At 39.0% G+C, this 20,234-nt stretch overlaps 1 protein-coding gene across 2 annotated transcripts; it reads left to right on the forward strand.

The window, feature by feature from the left end:
• The first annotated feature begins 1,236 nt into the window (after positions 1–1,236).
• On the forward strand, positions 1,237–18,528 carry Apn4 (aminopeptidase N). Of its 2 annotated transcripts, XM_012697255.3 has the most exons (16): positions 1,237–1,903; positions 2,379–2,602; positions 5,233–5,507; positions 5,864–6,019; positions 6,379–6,702; positions 7,312–7,495; positions 7,737–7,978; positions 8,930–9,122; positions 10,390–10,567; positions 10,837–10,934; positions 11,703–11,882; positions 12,949–13,136; positions 14,000–14,167; positions 15,446–15,589; positions 15,899–15,977; positions 17,855–18,528. In XM_012697255.3, exons 1-16 carry the CDS (start codon positions 1,900–1,902, stop codon positions 18,065–18,067), a joined length of 2,850 nt encoding a protein of 949 aa, XP_012552709.1. In that variant the 5' UTR covers positions 1,237–1,899; the 3' UTR covers positions 18,068–18,528.
• Positions 18,529–20,234: the final 1,706 nt, after the last annotated feature.

The following is a 20,234-nucleotide window of genomic DNA, read 5'->3' on the forward strand; positions in this document are numbered from 1 at the left end:
AACTTCGTTCCAATATATTATGTTCCGTTTTAATTGGCGGGATTAGAATTAAACAACAAAATGGATACTTCGACATCACATGTAAAGGTGGGCGACACCGTTCACCCTTCTTGGACTATAAGCTTGTCTAGAGCAAAAAATATCTATACTAAACACAATTCTTCAAGCCTGATTTACCGTGAAAATCTTAAATTGAAGTCAATCAGATATGGCGAAAGTAAGCGATGTATTGCGTTCCTTTTGATGTGGATCTCAGATCGGAGAACTTACAGGGCCTAATTCCAGAAAACATTCCAAGAATTCCAAAAAACATTCCAAGATATCCGCCGAGAACTTAATAACTTTGTGCTTCAACTCGATACATATTAAATCGTAGGCTAAAGAGGCTTACACCAGGTGAATTGTGAGCTCACCTAGTTGAAGTATGAGTTTGTGTGAAAGTTGCGGTTTTCAATCAAAAGTCCTACTAAAAATCTTAGAGCAATTGAACTACAATATCATTTAAAAAATTTAGTAGGCGTTAATATGTATTTTCAAAGCTTTTTACATCATACTTGAGAGTTGATTTCAGTGGGGGTGGCATTCATGTTATGATGTCCATGGACTACGGTTTTGAAGTCATCGTGGCCTAAAGGATAAGACGTCCGGTGCATTCGTAGCGATGCAACGGTGTTCGAATCCCGCAGGCGGTTACCAATTTTTCTAATGAAATACGTTCAATACAATAATTGTTCACGATTGACTTCCACGGTGAAGGAATAGCATCGTGTAATGAAAATCAAACCCGCAAAATTATAATTTGCGTAATTACTGGTGGTAGGACCTCTTGTGAGCCCCCCGGTTGGTACCACCGTCCCGCCTATTTCCGCCGTGAAGCAGTAATGCGTTACGGTTCGAAGGGTGGGGCAGCCGTTGTAATTATACTGAGACCTTAGAACTTATATCTCAAAGTGTGTGGCGCATTTACGTTGTGGATGTCTATGGGCTCCAGTAACCACTTAACACCAGGTGGGCTGTGAGCTCGTCCACACATGTAGGCAATAAAAAATAAAAAAAACACTTAGCAGCATGGGGATCGGGTATTTCGATAAAAAGTATAAACAATACCAAAAAAAAAAAACGGAAAAATTCCTTAAAGACTAATTGAAATATGTTTTTGAGGTATTTACACTACAGTCCACTGAGCTTCTCGCCGGATCTTCTCAGTGGGTCGCGTTTCCGATCCGGTGGTAGATTCTGCGAAGCACGACTCTTGCTAGGGCCAGTGTTAGGTTAGGTAAGGTTAGGCCAGTGCTCCGCGGAGATCGGCGTCGTTGGTCGTCGACTATCGCCCCGACGACCCGTCGGTCGGGCGTCCTCGGGGTGGCGCCGCGTGTCTGGTTGTAGTGTTGACCGCGGGAACCCCCCTACTCGGACCGGGTTCTGACCCCGGACGGAGATAGTACGTCGGGTGTAAGAGTGCAGGGGAGTCGTTTAGTGCGGTACGACCTCAAAACTCTTTGGACCGGCGCTCTGCTCCCAACATCAGCAGATCGTCAAGTTCCACATAGCTCGCGCGCCCCCTCAGGCGCGGGGATCTCGTAGGAGGCCCCAGGCCCGAAAAAAAAGGCTAGGTCAAGTGCGTTAGGGTACGTTAGGGTTACGCTGACATAGCCTCTCAAGGCTATCAGCTTAGGTACGAAAAAAAGGTATAGTATGTTCGGTGCGGCCTGCATTCCGACGTTTCACTTCCAAATATTGATACTACAAATTAATCTTTAGTGATAATTTATAATTTCGAACTTGTTTCCGATAAGTTGAAAAGAATTATTCACTGACGATAAACGGATAATAAATGATAAATACATAATTTGGTTTATTGTATAGTTTAGTTGGTCGTGCGGTGGTGAGCTGCGCGCTATGGGTGAGTTCGATTTTGCTTTTAATTAATTTACTTACTCACGGAATGACATAGCATTTAAATCTTCTATCTTCTTATGGAAGTATAGTACTTAGAAATTGTATGATGATGCATTAAATCGGTTTGAATTTTTGTGAAAATAAATGAAACGAATCGAACGAATAAAAGGAAGGAAAATAACAGACAAACAGAGAAATTCTGTTTTTTTATTATTAGTTATAGTTGGATAGACGAACTCTCAGTCTATGTGTTACAGAATTACATGGGCCCATAGATATCACGACGCGAATGTCCTTCGTATTTGAGGTCGAAAACTTAAATACTCTGTAAAAGATTCCTACCCTTAACTATGGAGTCAAGCTAAAGTAGTTACCCTATTATGTTGCAGCAGAAAATTAGCACCTGTGTGGACCTACAATATGCCCTACCGCTATTAACAAATTTATTGGATTATATAATATTTTTAATGTCAATAAAGGTACAATGCTGCTGCCCACTGTACTATGTATCCTAATTGGAACCGGCCTCGCCGTCCCCATGGACGAGCTGAGGTCCAACCTCGAGTGGATGGACTACAGCACCAACGTGGCCGAGTCAGCTTACCGACTCCTCGACACTATCCAGCCTAGAACTATGAGAGTGGACCTAGATGTCTTCTTAAACGAAGCTAGGTTTGATGGTATCGTTAGCATGGATATTGAGGTTAGTAATGTCTGTCGATGCGTACTTTTCCACTAAAGTAGTAATCCTTTTTATATATGGACTGGTAATAACTAAAGTGGGGGCAAATAATTAAAATTATTTTTACGGTTTAATCTCGGGTTTTTTATCGTAAATCTTAAAAGCACTTTTAAATTAAGTCTACGGCCCGCTATGCCACCAGAAAATAATATAAAGCTGGTTTGTTCCTACATTTTTGTGTAGACTAATTGGAATACGGGTGTCAGGTGTGAAAACGCAAGGTGCAATATCGAATGAGGAGACTATCCTAAATTCTCGAAAGACACATCACATCTATCCGACGAAAGACTTACTCTATTAACATTAGAGCAGAACCCGTAAAAATTTAAAAAAAAAAAGTGCACTCTTCACTCTAAAACGCTGAAAGTATTTAAGCAAATTATTATTTGAATTACTACGTCAGGCGTCGTCTAAATTTTCATTGATAACCTTTCTTCAAATTGTTCATTCAGATTATTAGGTTTAATTGACCGTGTTGGTTTGCTTAAAATTTTACCGAAAAAATTTCTTGACTCTAAATATGAACACAATGTTGCTTATAATAAGCAGGCCGTTATATTTCGGCCAACCTTGGAGAAATGGAAAAAAGCGTACGAAAAAATAATGATAAAATGATTAATTAATGATTAATTAAGCTTGATTTCATTCAATCAAACGAAATAATTACAGTAATACAAAGATTTGCATTGCAGAGTCAAACCATTAGAATAACTATATAGAAGCATACAAGAGATATGTTGCGATAATCATCACTAAGTTAGACCGATGAGCGGGTCCAAAACTCGTATCCTATCACACTTTATTTTTATTTTTTATTGTTTAGATGTGTGGATGAGCTCACAGCCCACCTGGTGTTAAGTAGTTTCTTGAGCCCATAGACATCTACAACGTAAATGCGCCACACACCTTGAGATATAAGTTCTAAGGTCTCAGTATAGTTACAACGGCTGCCCCACCCTTCAAACCGAAACGCATTATTGCTTCACGGCAGAAACAGGAGGGGCGGTGGTACCTACCCGTGCGGACTCACAAGAGGTCCTACCACCAGTAATTACGCAAATTATAATATTGCGGGTTTGATTTTATTACACGATGTTATTCCTTCACCGAGGAAGTCAATCGTGAACATTTGCTAAGTACGTATTTCATTAGAAAAATTGGTACCCGCCTGCGGGATTCGAACACCGGTGCATCGCTACATACGAATGCACCGGACGTCTTATCCTTTAGGCCACGACGACTTCGACGATAAAATAATATTAATTCCATTATTTTTTGTCGAATTCCATAATCATCATCAATCAAATTCCTTTAGTTTTTATTTTATTAGTCGTCGACGTTACTGCAGTAATCGCTATTCAGACACCGAACTCGTTTTTATCGAATGACTTTACAACACTTTAATCATACTTTCGATAAAATTTAGGTTTTGTCACATTTAGCGATAATCAGGATTATTTGTGCCGATCATATCAGATAGTAAATATAAAGGAAATTTTATGGTAACCTTGACTTATATGTTTTTGAAGGCTGAAAATATGAGGTTTTTCACGGGCAGACTTCATTGTTTTTATTTGGGTTTTTAGAGGAATTCCTGAGATCGCACACCTAGGTATTACCATCTTGTTTATTATGTCACGAAACCATGTATTTTACTCGTCAAAAGGTTAGCGATTCTGATTGTACCACGAAATTCATGTCCGAAATTCAACCGGAGTCGATACCATGGCAGAACATATTTTGTATTTTTTACTTAAGTTGGTTTTTGTGGTCTTGTCTGTGTGCCTCTTATATCGACATAAGGAAATCCTAGCCTTGGTCGTTGGATACGGAATCATTTGTTTGTTCCAGTTTAAAATTCCTTAACACTAGGTTCGCAGCGAGCCAAGCCAAGCGTTTTGTATATTAGTCGACTAGACATTAAAATGTCATTCAGTTAGGAAATTGGTAGGTCTGTCACTGCTGATCCCAATACTCATTATAGCATAGCCTCTTCCAATCGTACACATTACGAAAACCCAAAAGATATAAAGAAGAGTATGTCAGTTAAATTACAATTAACATCCATTAACGTTTAGTACTTTATATCCAAGGTGGGTGGCGGTATTCAAGTTGTCTATGGGCTTCGTTAACCACTTGGCGCCTGGCGGGCTGTGAACCCCTTTCATCATATATATAAAAATGAATTGCTGTTCGTTAGTCTCGCTGAAACTCGAGAACGGATTAGCCCGATTGGCTAATTTTGAACTATTTCTGGAAGTCCCGAGAAGGTTTAAAAGGTAGATAAATATGAAAATGCTCGGAATTAAATAAAAATAACAATTTTGTTTTTTCTTAGATGTGTCCGCCGTCGGACGGATTCCTTTTGTTTTTTTTTTTGGAGTTTATTTTATACAAAAGTTTAGGTCTTTTAATTCTCGGTTGAGGCACTACGAAGTCAGTCTGCCGGGTCAGCTAGTACAAACAATAAATATGTTGAAAACTTTTAAAATTAAAACAAACGCGAGATTAAACCGTATACTTATCTGGCTAGAGAATGAGATTTTTTTAGATAGTTCCAAGACAAAAATGAATTAAACGTTAATTTCTAGGTTCTAGCGAGCAACATTGAACAGATCGTGTTCCACCAGAACGTGGTCTCTATCCAGGGTGTGAATTTGGTTACCGCCCGTGGTGATCCAGTGGGATTAAAATTCCCGGATCCGTTCACTATTGACAGACATTACGAGCTCCTGCTGATCAACCTCGCCCAACCAATCGCTGCTGGTAATTACACCGTCACAGTGAGGTATCGCGGTCAAATCAATACCAATCCTGTTGATAGAGGTTTTTACCGAGGTTACTATTACGTCAACAATCAGCTCAGGTGAGTAGATTTCGGGTACATCACATACATCTTTTCGTTTAAGTAGTCAATCTGGTCTCATGGGTAGATTCCTAATATGCCACTTCTATTCGTATCGAAAGATACCACTGGTAGTCTTCGTGTACTTTATCTCCTAGGATAGAATGAGTAGTAGGGTAGTACTGAGCTCTAGTATCATACGTAATTCCAGTTTATCAGAAAATACCATATTAGCTTGAATTTAGAACGTAGAACGTTTGAAATTAGATTGGCGTTAATAAGTAAAATCGTGCTACTTTCAATAAAAACTTCTAGAATTTTTTTATTAATATCTTAATCTGATGGACTATGTTACAAATAAAACTGTATTCTTTCAGATATTATGCTACCACACAATTCCAGCCATTCCATGCTAGGAAGGCCTTCCCGTGCTTCGACGAGCCCCAGTTTAAATCAATATACATCATTTCAATCACCCGAGACAGGAGCCTTAGTCCGACATACTCGAACATGCCTATATCTAACACAGAAACGCAAGTATTTTTTTTATTATTATAATAATCGATTGTTTTTGTTTCCACGTAAAGAGCCTTCGACACCATAACGAAAATTCTGGTACCAAATTCGCAATACATTAACAGTTTTCTTGCTCTTGAAATTATAAAATGGTGACTTTGACCTAAGTTCCCGGATGAATGGTGTTCTTTCGTCTATGGGTTCCAGTATGAGGATTTAAGACCAAACGGGCTGCGAAACCGACAGAAGACGATACAATACCAGGAAACATCAACGTCACTTCATAAATGTTCATAAGTCATAGATGCGCGTACCTTTGTTCGAAGTTTGGATTTACCATCATTTACCTTAATTAATTTTTTTCTTTCACCAACAGCCCTTCTACCAACCGCGTCAAAGAGACGTTCTTCCCAACTCCCATCGTCTCTTCTTACTTGGTAGCGTTCCACGTAAGCGATTTTGTTGAAACCAGTCTCACCGGTACCGACTCTCGTCCATTCGGAATAATTTCTCGCCAAGGTGTAACGTCTCAACATGAATATGCCGCCAAAATCGGTTTGAAGATTACCGACAAACTTGATGATTACTTTGGAATCTTGTACCACGAGATGGGTCAGGGTACGATTATGAAGAACGATCACATTGCCTTACCTGATTTCCCATCTGGTGCGATGGAGAACTGGGGAATGGTTAACTACAGGTAATCTTCATTTGGAAATCGAACATATTTGTAAAATCTAATAATCTAGAAGTTATATATAAGCCTGGTAGTGGTATTACGTAATTAACTAAGATGAAATTGTTTAATTTTAATAATAAGTTAGCAAATATTCGTTGAGATTTAAGAACAGCTTACTGTTGAAAAAATTAAATCTATTATACTTATCATTCATTACCTTTCTGTCTATATTATCACGAAGCAGCAGGTCTTTCTGAGTCTTTTTTTATTGCTTAGATGAGTGGACGAGCTCACAGTACACCTGGTATTAAGTGGTTACTGGAGCCAATACACATCTACAGCGTAAATGCGCCACACACCTTGAGATATAAGTTCTAAGGTGTTAGTATAGTTACAACGGCTGCCCCACCCTTCAAACCGAAACGCATTACTGCTTCACGGCAGAAATAGGCGGGGCGGTAGTACCTACCCGTGCGGACTCACAAGACGTCCTAGCACCAGTAATTACCCAAATTATAATTAAGCGGGTTTGATTTTTATTACACGATGCTATTCCTTCACCGTGGAAATCTGACCGTGACCCACTTCTTTTCTTATATATTTTAGATTTACACGTTATTGCATTTTCAGAGAAGCGTACCTGCTCTACGATCCACAGCACACGAATTTAATCAATAAGATCTTCATCGCCACCATCATGGCTCACGAATTAGCTCACAAGTGGTTCGGCAACCTTGTCACATGTTTCTGGTGGAGCAACTTGTGGCTCAACGAGTCCTTTGCTAGCTTCTACGAATACTTCGGTGCTCATTACGTACGTATAAATTCTGTTACAGTTTATTTTTGCATATATCGTCTTCTCGGGTTAAAACTGTAAAATCTCAAAACTTACTAATTTTACAGGAGAGTGTTTTGAAGGTGGGGAAGGAACATGTGATATTTTTAATATTTATCATCTTCACAACGTTTATTTTGAATATTTGAATGGACTCAGAACCAGTAAATGGGAATATTACATGGAGACCATAGTTAATGAGTATTTTTTTGTTTCTCAGGCGGATCCTTCTTTGGAACTAGACGACCAATTTGTTGTGGACTACGTACACAGTGCTCTGACGTGGGATGCCGGAACTGGTGCGACGCCGATGAACTGGACCGAAGTGTCTAATAATTCATCGATCTCTTCCCACTTCAGTACAACAAGCTACGCCAAGGGCGCTTCGGTTCTCAGGATGATGGAGCATTTCCTCGGTTCCAGAACTTTCAGGAACGGCCTGAGATACTACCTCAGAGACAAGTACGTGTACTTTTTAACCGATTTCAAAAAAAGAGGAGGTTCTCAGTTCGACTGTATATTTTTTTTTAATGTTTGTTACCACACAACTTTTGGGTGGGTGAATCGATTTTGATGATTATTTTTTTATTAGAAAGCTGACGCTTCCCGTGTGATCCAATTTAGTCCAGTTTTGATAATGATATCCATGAGAAAACCATATAAGTCTTAAATTTGCATTAAGTACGTGCGCGACAAATAGATGAATAACTCAATAACTCAATATCACGCCAACCGATTTCGATGATTATTGTTTTTAGTGTATATTAATTTGTTTTGGAATATCTTTTTTTTCTATTTGAAGTTAGTTTTTGTTAAAGCATGTCTATTTACAATTATTATTAAAATTACTATCTGGCACATGATTGTAGATTTATGTTGTTTTGTTAACTTTTACTAAACTGATGAAATAATAACGTTGCGAGTATTGAGACATATAGATAAGACTTAAGTAGTCCAAACAGGGAATCCAACAAGTAATAGGGAAATATTTTAAAATTATTAAATACAAAAAAAAAGCGTTAACAAATATTATCCATAATATTAAGCTAAACCAAAAATTAGGACAAACTAACAAAATGATAGTATTGCCTTAATGTTGAACTTACGACTCTTGACATTAATATTATACTATCGGCCCCAATGAGCATGCCTTATGATTTTTATTATCTTTGAACTAGCGACCCGCCCTCGCTTCGCTTCGGAAACTGTAATTTATTATTGATTTCTCCACTATTTAATAGATGTTATTATACATACAAACCTTCCTCTTCAATCACTCTATCTATTAAAAAAAACCGCATCTAAATCCGTTGCGTAGTTTTAAAGATTCAAGCATACATAGGGATATAGGGACAGAGAAAGCGACTTTGTTTTATACTATGTAGTTGTAATATTACTTCCACACATTGACAGTGCTTACGGCATTGGTACTCCTGCGGACTTGTACGCCGCTTTGAGAAGAGCTGCCTCTGAAGACCACGTTTTCGCTCGTGACTTCCCTAACGTCGATGTCGGAGAAATTCTAGACAGCTGGGTCCAAAATCCAGGGTCACCCGTCATTAATGTAGAATTTAACACAAACAATGGCGTTATCACTTTGACTCAGGTACAGTTTCTAAGGTCACATATAAGTTAGAGATTAAGTCAATTAACACGTTGAACGCCACATGAAAAATTGAGTATTTTCATTCAGCCCACGGTACTGAGCCGTTCGGACTATGAGGACTATGAGCCGCGTGAGGGTTTCAACGTCTTTGGTTTAAGTAGGTAGATAATTTTACAGAGAAGTAAGATAGTAAAATACAAGTAGACCTTAGACAAACAGAGACAGCCAAGTTTCAATATAAAGAGGGCCCGTGTCAACTGGTAGTTGATACGCGTTTTTGTAGTACCAAATCCAGGTCAGGTGGTCGGCGACGGGATATATGAGCAGCTAAAAGCCACATATTGCAGCTATCAAACAAAACGCGTATGGAAGTAAGCCATGTGGCCCTTTAGCCGAACCTAACGCCTTAGTTTTCAAGTCCAATAGAAAGTTGTGGTTTTTATCAAGCCTTTTAAAATATTTTAAAAACTAGAAGGTAAACGTAGCAAATTTTTATCTTCCGTGCAAATTATGGCATTTTATAAATTTTAAAATGAAAATTTTAAGTTGATTAAAATTACTGATTCCTTGATTTTGGCTCGGCCCGAATGGTATTTATAGTTCGCTAGGCCGAGCGGTGGGCCCCATGGCGTTCAACGTGCTATTTCAAGTGCTATTTTATTTGCCAAGTGCTATTTTAACAATAAGCTAGTGAGACGTAATCAATTCAATTTTGCACTGTTAGATATACATTGATTATTAAAGTCTAAGAAAACTAAGAAAACACTCATCTCAATACCCAAGGACAATCAACCCAATAAACACTTTTATAACACGATAGGTTGGTAGGCAGCGGCTTGGCTCTGCCCCTGGCATTGCTGAAGTCCATGGGCGACGGTAACCACTCACCATCAGGTGGACCGTATGCTAGTCTGCCTACAAAGGCAACAAAAAAAAAAAAAAAAAAAACGGTAAATTAACTAATAGTTTCGAATGGAGTACCTTAAAACTGTGAGCACATTTAACCTTGATCTTCTTCTTCTCCACCTTATCCCACTAGGTGGGGTCGGCACAGTTAATTTTTCTCTTCCATTCTCTTCTATCAGCCATCATTTCAACACTCACTCCTCTCTCTCTCTCATATCGTTATTCACACACTCGGTCGACCTCTTCCCCCTCTACTCTAGCATATTTAACCTTGATATATATAAGGATATAAATAATAAGTATAAATGCCCTTAATTTTAGGAAATGCTTTTTTCTTTCAACCTATTTTTTTATCTACTAGGAGCGTTTCCTCCTCACTGGATCACGAGACCAGCTTTGGCGAATTCCTATCACCTGGACTGATGCAACGACCCGTAATTTCTCCAACACCAGACCCAGCTTAATTATGAACACCAGAACTGTCAACATCCAGGGTAACGCCGGCCAACACTGGGTGATGTTGAACATCGCTCAATCTGGTAAACAATTTATTATTATGAAATTCGGTATTTGTTATCTTTGACTTTTAAAGCTTAAAGTTTCAAACGATTTTAACTTTGGTGGCAGCTACGGGACTTCATGCTTTAGGCTTTTGTCGTAATACTATCAAAGTACGCATCGGGTGATACACGAGATAGCTCACGCAACAGGACGTCTTTTTAAAACAGTTAGCAGTGTTCCTTACCAGTCACAGTGGAGCGTGGTCAGGTTCCAAAAGTAAATTGAAAAATTCAATCCACTTCAACAGGTTTGTACCGTGTCAACTATGACGACAGCACTTGGCAGCGAATTGCTGCTTTCCTCCGAACCAACAGAGAGGCAGTTCACAAACTAAACAGAGCTCAAGTAAGTAATAAAGCGATAAACTATAACATCTTTAACTGAAATTTATCTGACGGCTTAATCACGAGTCAATTTTTTTTTTATTATACTTAAGAGACGTCTGTGTTCCGTGACGTAACGTGTAGTGTATTCCAAATACCGTAGGCAGCGGTTTGGCTTTGCCCCAGGCATTGCTGAACTCCATGGGCGACGGAAACCACTCAACATCAGGTGGGCCGTATACTCGGCTGCCAACAAGGGCAATAAAAAAAACCGGAATATGAAACCGTTATGTTCCTTTAATTTTAATACTATATAACTTAGTATTATGTGTACATGTAAACATACTACCATCATTTTGGCTCTACTTTACGAAGACAATTTCAATGGCGATGATATTTTCGCAACTATTTTGGAAAAAAAATAAAGTACTTACAAAGAACTTTTTATTTATTGCTAAGATGGGTGGACGAGCTCACAGCCCACCTGATGACCACCACCACTTGAGGTTACTGGAGCCCATAGACATCAACAATGTAAATGCGCCACCCACCTTGAAATATAAGTTCTAAGGTCTCAAGTATAGTTACAATTAAAATATAGTTAAGAACTGAACAATTAAAATCATAATCTCAGGTAGAATTTAGTGTTCGTGAAATTGTTGTGCACATTTGCATAATCCATAATCGCATACACGTACTGGCGTATTTAATTTAAAGGGGATAGAATTATTAAAGGAACCATTTAGATCTTTCGAAAGATCATTCGAAATTATATTAATTTCTTTTTTAGATCGTCAACGACGTTTTGTTCTTCATTCGAGCTGGTAAGATCACCACGTCTCGCGCTTTCGACGTGTTATCATTCCTGGAAAATGAGAGAGACTATTACGTTTGGGCTGGCGCTATCACGCAACTCGAATGGATTCGCAGGAGACTGGAACATTTGCCTCAAGCGCATGAAGCTTTCACAGTGAGTAACTAATCGAGTGTTTTCCTATATTGACACTGTATCTAAGTTCAATTCTTCTCTTGCCATTGACAGACTATTAGTTATTTTATCATTATTTATTATTGAACTAGCTCACCCGGCAGATTTCGTAGTGCTTCAATCGATAAATAAAATACCTAAACTTTTGTATAAAATAAACTTAAAACAAACAAAAGGATTCCGTTCGACGGGGGACACATCAAAGGAAAAGCAAAATTGCTATTTGCTTATTTAATTTCGAGCATTTTCATATCTATCTAAATCCTACCCTTTTAAATCTTCCCTGGACTTCCACAAATAATTCGAGACCAAAATTAGCCAAATCGGTCCAGCCGTTCTCGAGTTTTAGCGAGACTAACGAACAGCAATTCATTTTTATATATATAGATAGATTGCAATTTTATGTGATTCATCTGAGACCAATAAGATGAGAGTGGCGATATAGTAAAGCTCATTAGTACAAAAATTTTCAATATTAAAACACAAAGGGTGACAACGTAATATATCCCCATCTAAAACACTACAGTATGTAAGTCGCTATATACTTGTTCGTTCATTAAATACTTTACTAATAAAAACAATTATAATTGCTATCTTATCTACAGTCGTGTACAGAAAAAATGTAAGAAAAATCTGGCCTACAAATCACGCAATTCTTCTGTACAAACTGACGCGGCCGCAGCGATCCTTCCACGCCGAGCTGCTAGTCCAATTAATATGATATCATTTTGGCCAGAGCGGTGTAGACATAACATTGTGTGCATCACATTATAGTATTCAGTGTAATTTTTGTAATTTTTTTCCAATACGAAATACAAGATGTCCCGTGAGCCATGATGAAGATTCGTATATTCGATATTTATATTTGTGGAACTAAAACAGCTGATTCCATACCAACCGGTGAATATCCTAGAATCACAAATATGAACCTCAATTGCATTGGAAGAATATTAATTGCCCTTAAAAGACAGCCAAGGGCACGCGAATCGATTTATCGTACCGTCCCTATGTGTGCATAAATAAATAAGTTTACGTATTTGACTTGCAGGCTTACACTCTGGATCTTCTTAGAAACGTGATCAATCACCTGGGATACAACGAACGCGCAACCGACTCCACATCAACCATTCTCAACAGAATGCAGATCTTGAACCTCGCCTGCAACCTCGGGCATTCCGGCTGCATCAGCGACAGTCTTCAGAAATGGAGACAGTTTAGGAACAATCCGACCAATTTGTGAGTACCGTTTGATTTCATAGGTGGCAGGCTGGTGGTATACACAACGCCATTTATGCCAATCAACGGTTTTGTGACGTGCTGCAATATTATGACCTCTTTGAGCCGATGATCCTCAATGCTGAGGATCATGGTCTCTCTGAATGACTTTCTCGTAAACTATCTTGCGCCAGCTCAGTCGATTCGCGTTTGGGTGGACTTGAATATCATAAATTAATAGATATTTATCTAAATTGATATTGGGTTCTTTACTACTTACTCATAAGCTCGAAAATTTTTAATAGGTGAAGGTAGAGTAATAGAGCAGAATAGCAAGTGCTCATGGAACTTGCACTTACTAAACTTAAGGGAAAGAATATAGGGGAAATCTTTAAACTTCCCTAGCTGGGGCCCATAGGTGCCCTGAGATGAAATGTGAAGGAAAGTGTTTAATTGTATGATGATTGTCCCACTGTGAATTAGGATTAAACAAGATGGTTGTACCTATCTGTGTAAAATCACATTCCCATATTCTGGTTCATAAGTAACTGTTTGGAAAAGCTATTTAAGTGTAACTGGTCTTGAACGCGCGACTTTTTGAATATTCCTACCACTGTTCTGTTAAGTATAAGCATATACAAGTAGATCCATGCAATACACAATCAGTAGTATATTTGGCACGGTAGTCGAATGAACAAAATGAAGTAAATAAAAATAATTCTAATAGGCAATGGATTGCCTTTTCCAAAATGCTGATGCCATAAGTGATGGCGACTACTTACCACCACGTCTGCTGGACTGCACGAATTTGTGTTTAATAAAAAGAAGATGTAATGTAGTTTTAACTTAGCTGATAAAAAATTTGAAAATAATCGTTTTTTTAGGGTCCCAGTGAATTCTCGGCGCTACGTGTACTGTGTTGGTGTTCGTCAAGGCAACTCCAGTGACTACAACTTCCTCTTCGAGCGGTACAATGCTTCCCAGAACACAGCCGACATGGTCGTTATGCTGCGAGCTCTCGCTTGTACTAGAGACACAAACTCATTGCAACAGTATGTTCAGATTTAACAACCAATTCTTGTTTTTAAATTCAAAATCTACAATTGCATTATTGAAGTTGGACAGATACTGTATCTATAGACTCTGCAGAGAGAACTTCTTTAGCTAGATTTTATGATAACGGCTATCCTATATGCAAAATTGCACACTTGCTAAAGCAAGGATTCCATCAAACATTATAAATAGGGATGATTGTAGTACCTTAGTACAAGTTTCAAAATTGGAACTTACGCGTATGGCTAATTAAGTTTAGAGAAAAAAACTCGCTATAAGAATTAATTTCTTATGGTTGGGATTTCCCAATCTATTTAGATTATTTAAGATGTGCCATTAACCATTAATTTGGAAAATTATTTACTTGATTTGAAATTATCTTTGATGAACTGCAATTATCTATGATTACTTCGTTTTCTCTACCAAAACAAAAATATTATTTGGGATTTGGAATATTCGGAATTGATTGAATGGATCCATAGGAAGGCATTTATTTAAAAAATAATGTAGACTGTGCAGAATTATTGCCATGTGTTAATTAATCTTCTTTAGCCGATAAGAACAAAGTTACTTATTCAAATCTGAACAGATATTAATAGAAGGTAGACTTTCAACGAGCGACTGATTCTATAATCTTTTTATGGTGATGTTGTATTATAAGGCCAATTATTTCTAAGCATGCAAGCAATCTCCTCACTACGCAGAAACCCGCCGCCGCCGAGCAGGGGGTCGGGACCGGGGTCGTATCCGTGACCTGGCCCCCTAAGAGCTAGGGGTCCCACCCGTTTTGTGCGGGGAGAGACCCAGACGTGGGGTGGCGTGCTTTGCACGCTCACCCGCAATAGGAAGCCGGGTTCCCCCGACCGCTCTGGGGGAAGGTGTAACGCGGCGCCATCAAAGCGGGCTCTCGGCCCGCTGAATGAGGGAACCGGTGGTCGTGTCGCTGGCGGCCACCGGTCCGGCGTCCGTGGGACGGTGGGATGGATGTAATGTGCTCTGCGTCAACCCTGTCCCGCCGTTTCAATAGCCCCGACTGGGCTCCGGCCCGGTCCGAGGTAGGGTGCCGGTTGTGAGCGGCAGGAGTTTTTAGTGAGGTTCAACTCCCACATACCCCACCTGCCGCGCGGGTGGGGATCCGGCGATTTTCTCCTGTGGAAAAAAAAAAAAAAAGCATGCAAGCAACGGTAATTATACATTTATGGAAGCATTAGGCCTACAATTCTCATTGGAAGGAAGCCTCGAACTTTAGTGATGAAAAATTGTTGTTTTCCTTTCAGTTACATGTTCCAGTCAATGCACAACGATAGGATCCGCATCCACGACCGTACGAACGCCTTTAGTTATGCTCTACAAGGCAACAGGGAGAATTTGCCTATCGTTCTCAACTTCCTGTATCAAAACTTTGCGGCTATTCGCACCAGGTACGACCATAATACCACTCATCTTTTTCAGATTTTCCAATAATCTATCTATTTCTACTAGCACACTCAAGGTCGTTCATCTTTTGATGCTCATAATATGCTTTGATAACCATTCGGTATTATGTAGCTTGTGAACTCATCTGTAAATCCCTACTCATCCCTATTTTAAATTTATTAAAATCGGAAATATTTTACTTACAATTTTATTACAAAATGAAGGTTCGTTGTCATTATTTGTTAATAATGGTATCTGCTTCAAGGTTAATTGAAAATTATCATTTTTCCCTAACAAGCAAGTTTTTGTTTCAGCTACGGAGGTGAAGCTCGTCTCGTCACAGCTGTTAATGCAATATCTGGGTTCCTAACTGATTTCGCAATAATAAGAGAGGTAATTAAAATAACAGAATTTAAAGAAAAAAATATCAATTCGGTAATTAGTTGCTGCGTTTTGTAGGCTTAACACGTTAACAGTCCCTATACAAGCGTTCCGAAACACGCCATATGTCCAAGTGTGATTATATATTTTTTGGCCATTATGAGATGTCCACCTATCGGCTGATGCATTAAAAGTAACAAAATATGGTCGTTGACCCCGGATATACCCGTGTACAGGGGGCGGTACACGGACTTATGATTTAAATTACCGGGTATCTTTAACGTGTACCACAGGCTCATGAGTGTTCCAGTAGACGTATGTATGGTTAGTTTATTACCATATCGATGGTACACTTCCGCGGCAGACTACTTTTCCGCTAATACATACCCTCAAATATATAAATATATCATGAAGATCTATAAACTATGCTCTGCAGAACACTTGGGGATACCAAATTTACAATGGTCAAAATGTGCAAGTTTTTGGTTTGGATACCTCCGGAAGTTTAGTAGTAACATTGGCAGAAGGTTTACTTGATGAAGGTGGCTGCATGATAACTGACAACTACTACACGAGCGACCCTTTGACAGAATTTATGCTTTCTCGCAATACAGACCTCTGTGGCACAATAAGAGAAAAGGTTTACCGAAAGAGAGAAGGAGAGAAAAGTATTCTAGCAGCACATGAAACGTTCAAGTTCAAGTTACGCCGCTGAGAAAGACACATTTTTTGGAGTTTTTGGGCAAGAAAGAATCTCGATTCATCCGAAGACGATACGTGGGATGCTGCCAAAACCTTCTTGATGAAGGTCGACTTGCTCCATATGCACAGACCAAAGCCAAAAGGGTATCAACGCAATGTAAAATTTGCAAAAAAAGCATATTGCCTTGTTTGTTTTTCTAAACTTTTAGTTCACCAATTAAAATTTGTATCTTTTTTCTAAGTTTTTTTATGTCGTGTTGCTATACTAAGAATTTTAAAAAAATATGACATGTTTTCGACTTTTTCCATTTATTAGATCCTTGGCCACAAGTCCACAAAGAAAACACTAACTAATTTGACAAGTCCGTGGATCTAGGCCCCGTAGAGAAACACATCGGCTCGTGTACCTCATAGGGTACACGAACTCGGCGGAACCGCTCACCGTGTACCACATACGTAACACCGGACTGTTAACGTGTTAAGATACAAAAGTTGATGACAATGATACGGCTTTTTTAGTTTATTGAAGATCAACTAATACGCTAGAGCGTACTGTTGCACATTCTGTCGCTAATATATGTATACATGAATGCATTGTTGATAAGCCAGTCACAGTGAGCATTCGTGAATACACTTCAGGTTACTTACTCGTGCTTACCTACGCAGCCGAAACGTGGACGCTGACCGTGCGAGTAGTCCACCGACCAAAAGTTACTCAGCGAGCTATGGAGCGAGCGATGCTTGGTTTGTCATTGCGAGACCGAATACGTAATGAAGTCATTTGGGCGAAAACCAATTTGATTGATATAGCTCGCAGAGTCAGTAAGCTGAAGTGGCAGTGGGCTGGTCACATATGCCGCAAAGCCGATAACCATTGGGGTAGACGTGTTCTGGAGTGGAGACCGCGAACCGGCAAACGTAGTGTAGGACGCCCTGCTGCCAGATGGAGTGACGACCTGCGCAAGGCAGCTTGGCAATGACTAGATGCGTAGAACCGAAGATCGGGTTCGGTAGCGAGCTTTGGGCGAGGCCTATGTCCAGCAGTGGACTGCCGCAGGCTGATGATGATGCTTACTCATGTATTACAGAAGATTTAAAGACAATTATATCTAATAAGTATCAAACATATAACTCGTTTATCCTTCTTAATCCTAGAGGAAGCATAACAATTCAAATTCTCCTTACAGTTCCAATCTTGGGTATACGCCAACCAGCTAGCTCTCGGCACCGCCTTCTCCACAGGAGTTTCTGTCATTAATTCTGCCATCAGCAACCTCGAATGGGGCAACGCTGAAGCCACTGACATTTATAACTTCCTGTTGGCTAGGAGCTCATCAACCACCGTTACCTCATCCTTCATTCTAATGATCACTGCATTAGTCGTTAAAATGTTTCATTAGACCATTATTTATTTATTAATTTAAGTTATGTTTACTTGTAACTTTCTAAAATAGTAAATATTTTATAAAAAAATAGTTTGGTTCTTTATTTAGTAACTCCATCGCTTAATTAATGCTTACCAGTTTTATCGTACATTATGTAAATGAATAAAATGAATTGCTAGAATATGTGTTTATATCAGCTAGGCGCAATAGATTTGAAGCCAATCTTAAAATTTGTTTACTACCGTACTAATTAAATTTCCACCTCATGTCTGAAGATGACTAATAAATACATTCTCTGTCTGTGGCTGTGACTTCTACAGGTTTAAGATTCACCACTTAGTGTATGGTAAGCTGCAAGCCTCCTGTGTAAAATGAATCTGAATAATGTAGTGAGAAGGAGATGAGGAGCGAAGCTTATGCTCTATGATCTTATGTTATATTAAATTCTTAAATAAATGACTCTCCTTAACAAATGACTACGGAGTTTTGTTTGTGTTTGCCGGCTTTCGAACTGGAAAACATGACTGCTTCGCTGTAAATAGTCATGTTTGATAGCTGCTACCGAGACACATAGCAATAGCAGTAATGAAATTTTTGAAATTTTGAGAATTTAGCGCATTTAAATACCTATTAGACACATAATATTAGGATGATCACTGATCGCATAACATTCAAAATAAAGGCTCAGCAACTTTTGCTGAATGAATTGGCGGAAACTTAAAAGTTTGACTCGCAATCTAGGATGTTCAGTGCATTATACTATTCTCTTATACTTATAATATACTATATTCTTCTTTTTCTCTGATAATTGTGTATAAATTTGTATATGATTATATATGTCATATAATATATAAATCAAACCCGCAAAATTACAGTTTGCGTGGTAGGACTTCTTGTGAGTCCGCACGGGTAGGTACTACCGCCCTGCCTATTTCTACCGTGAAGCAGTAATGCGCTTCGGTTTGAAGGGTGGGGCAGCCGTTGTAACTATACTGAGACCTTAGAACTTATATCTCAAGGTGGGTGGCGAATTTCCGTTGTAGATGTCTATGGGCTCCAGTAACCACTTAACACCAAGTGGGCTGTGAGCTCGTCCACCCAACTAAGAAATAAAACAATAAAAAAATATTATCTCTTAGCCAAGAGAAATGAATTTTTGGTTTTTATTTTACCCTGAACTACCCCGTCGCCCCGTACCCTCTTGTACCTGTTTAGAATCAAGTACCTAATCGAAAGTACTGGTCTACCCATAGTAATGACCAAACTAACAAATGCTGCAATAATGCCCAATCAATATAATAATGACCAATTTAGATGGCTTTAGGAAATTTTCTTCCTAACGTTGTTTTTCCAATATTGAACGTAGGGTGTAGATCGCTCTCGAAGGGAAATTGCAAACAAATACAAGTCAACCGTTTGGGAAATTCTGTGAAATGGAAATAGCTGCAGGTGGCATGAGATATGAATTATTTCTATAGGACTGCGCGCATGGAGTGGTTCCAGGCAATAACAATGAATTGGCCGAGGAATTCAGGATTACGCGATCATCTCAAACAGTTTCTCAGAGCGCTGTCCTCACGGAATATAAGGAACAAAATACAAAGTGAATCAAATTTCTCCCATAGACCCAGGAGATCCAAACAGCAAGAAGAAGTAGATTTGGGAGTCCCGGTTCAGAGATAGGCGCAGTGTTCCACGTCTTTGTCAAAACTGTGCTTTGTTTAATATAATTAATATTGCCAACGTTAGGTGCCGTTTCGCTCTATTAAGGACTCCCTAACATTGTATATGTTAATTTTGATATACTATAACGGCTCTAATACAGATCGTCGCTTGAAATGTCGACCCCAAAAATAACAATAGCGTCAAAAGGTCAAAGGGAACCTTGGAATCGTGGCGCCATTGCGAACAGGTCATTCTCTCCTCTGACCATTCACACAAATCTATGCTTTTGATGGCTTTGGGAGTAAACAAGTATTTTTTTCCTTACCTATTCGCTAAGAAGTTATCCCTCAGTTGCTATTCACACAATGGCAGATGATATTACTGGATAGATCTATCAAAATTTGCTTGACAAGAGCGATGCTTCGCAGAATCTATCACCGGACCGGAATCACGACCCACTTCCGATCCGGCGAGATAGATGATAAAAAGATGGACATTATTAGAGCTTAAATTTGAA

Source organism: Bombyx mori, chromosome 9 (genome assembly GCF_030269925.1).
Source record: "Bombyx mori chromosome 9, ASM3026992v2".
Classification (NCBI taxonomy): domain Eukaryota; kingdom Metazoa; phylum Arthropoda; class Insecta; order Lepidoptera; family Bombycidae; genus Bombyx; species Bombyx mori.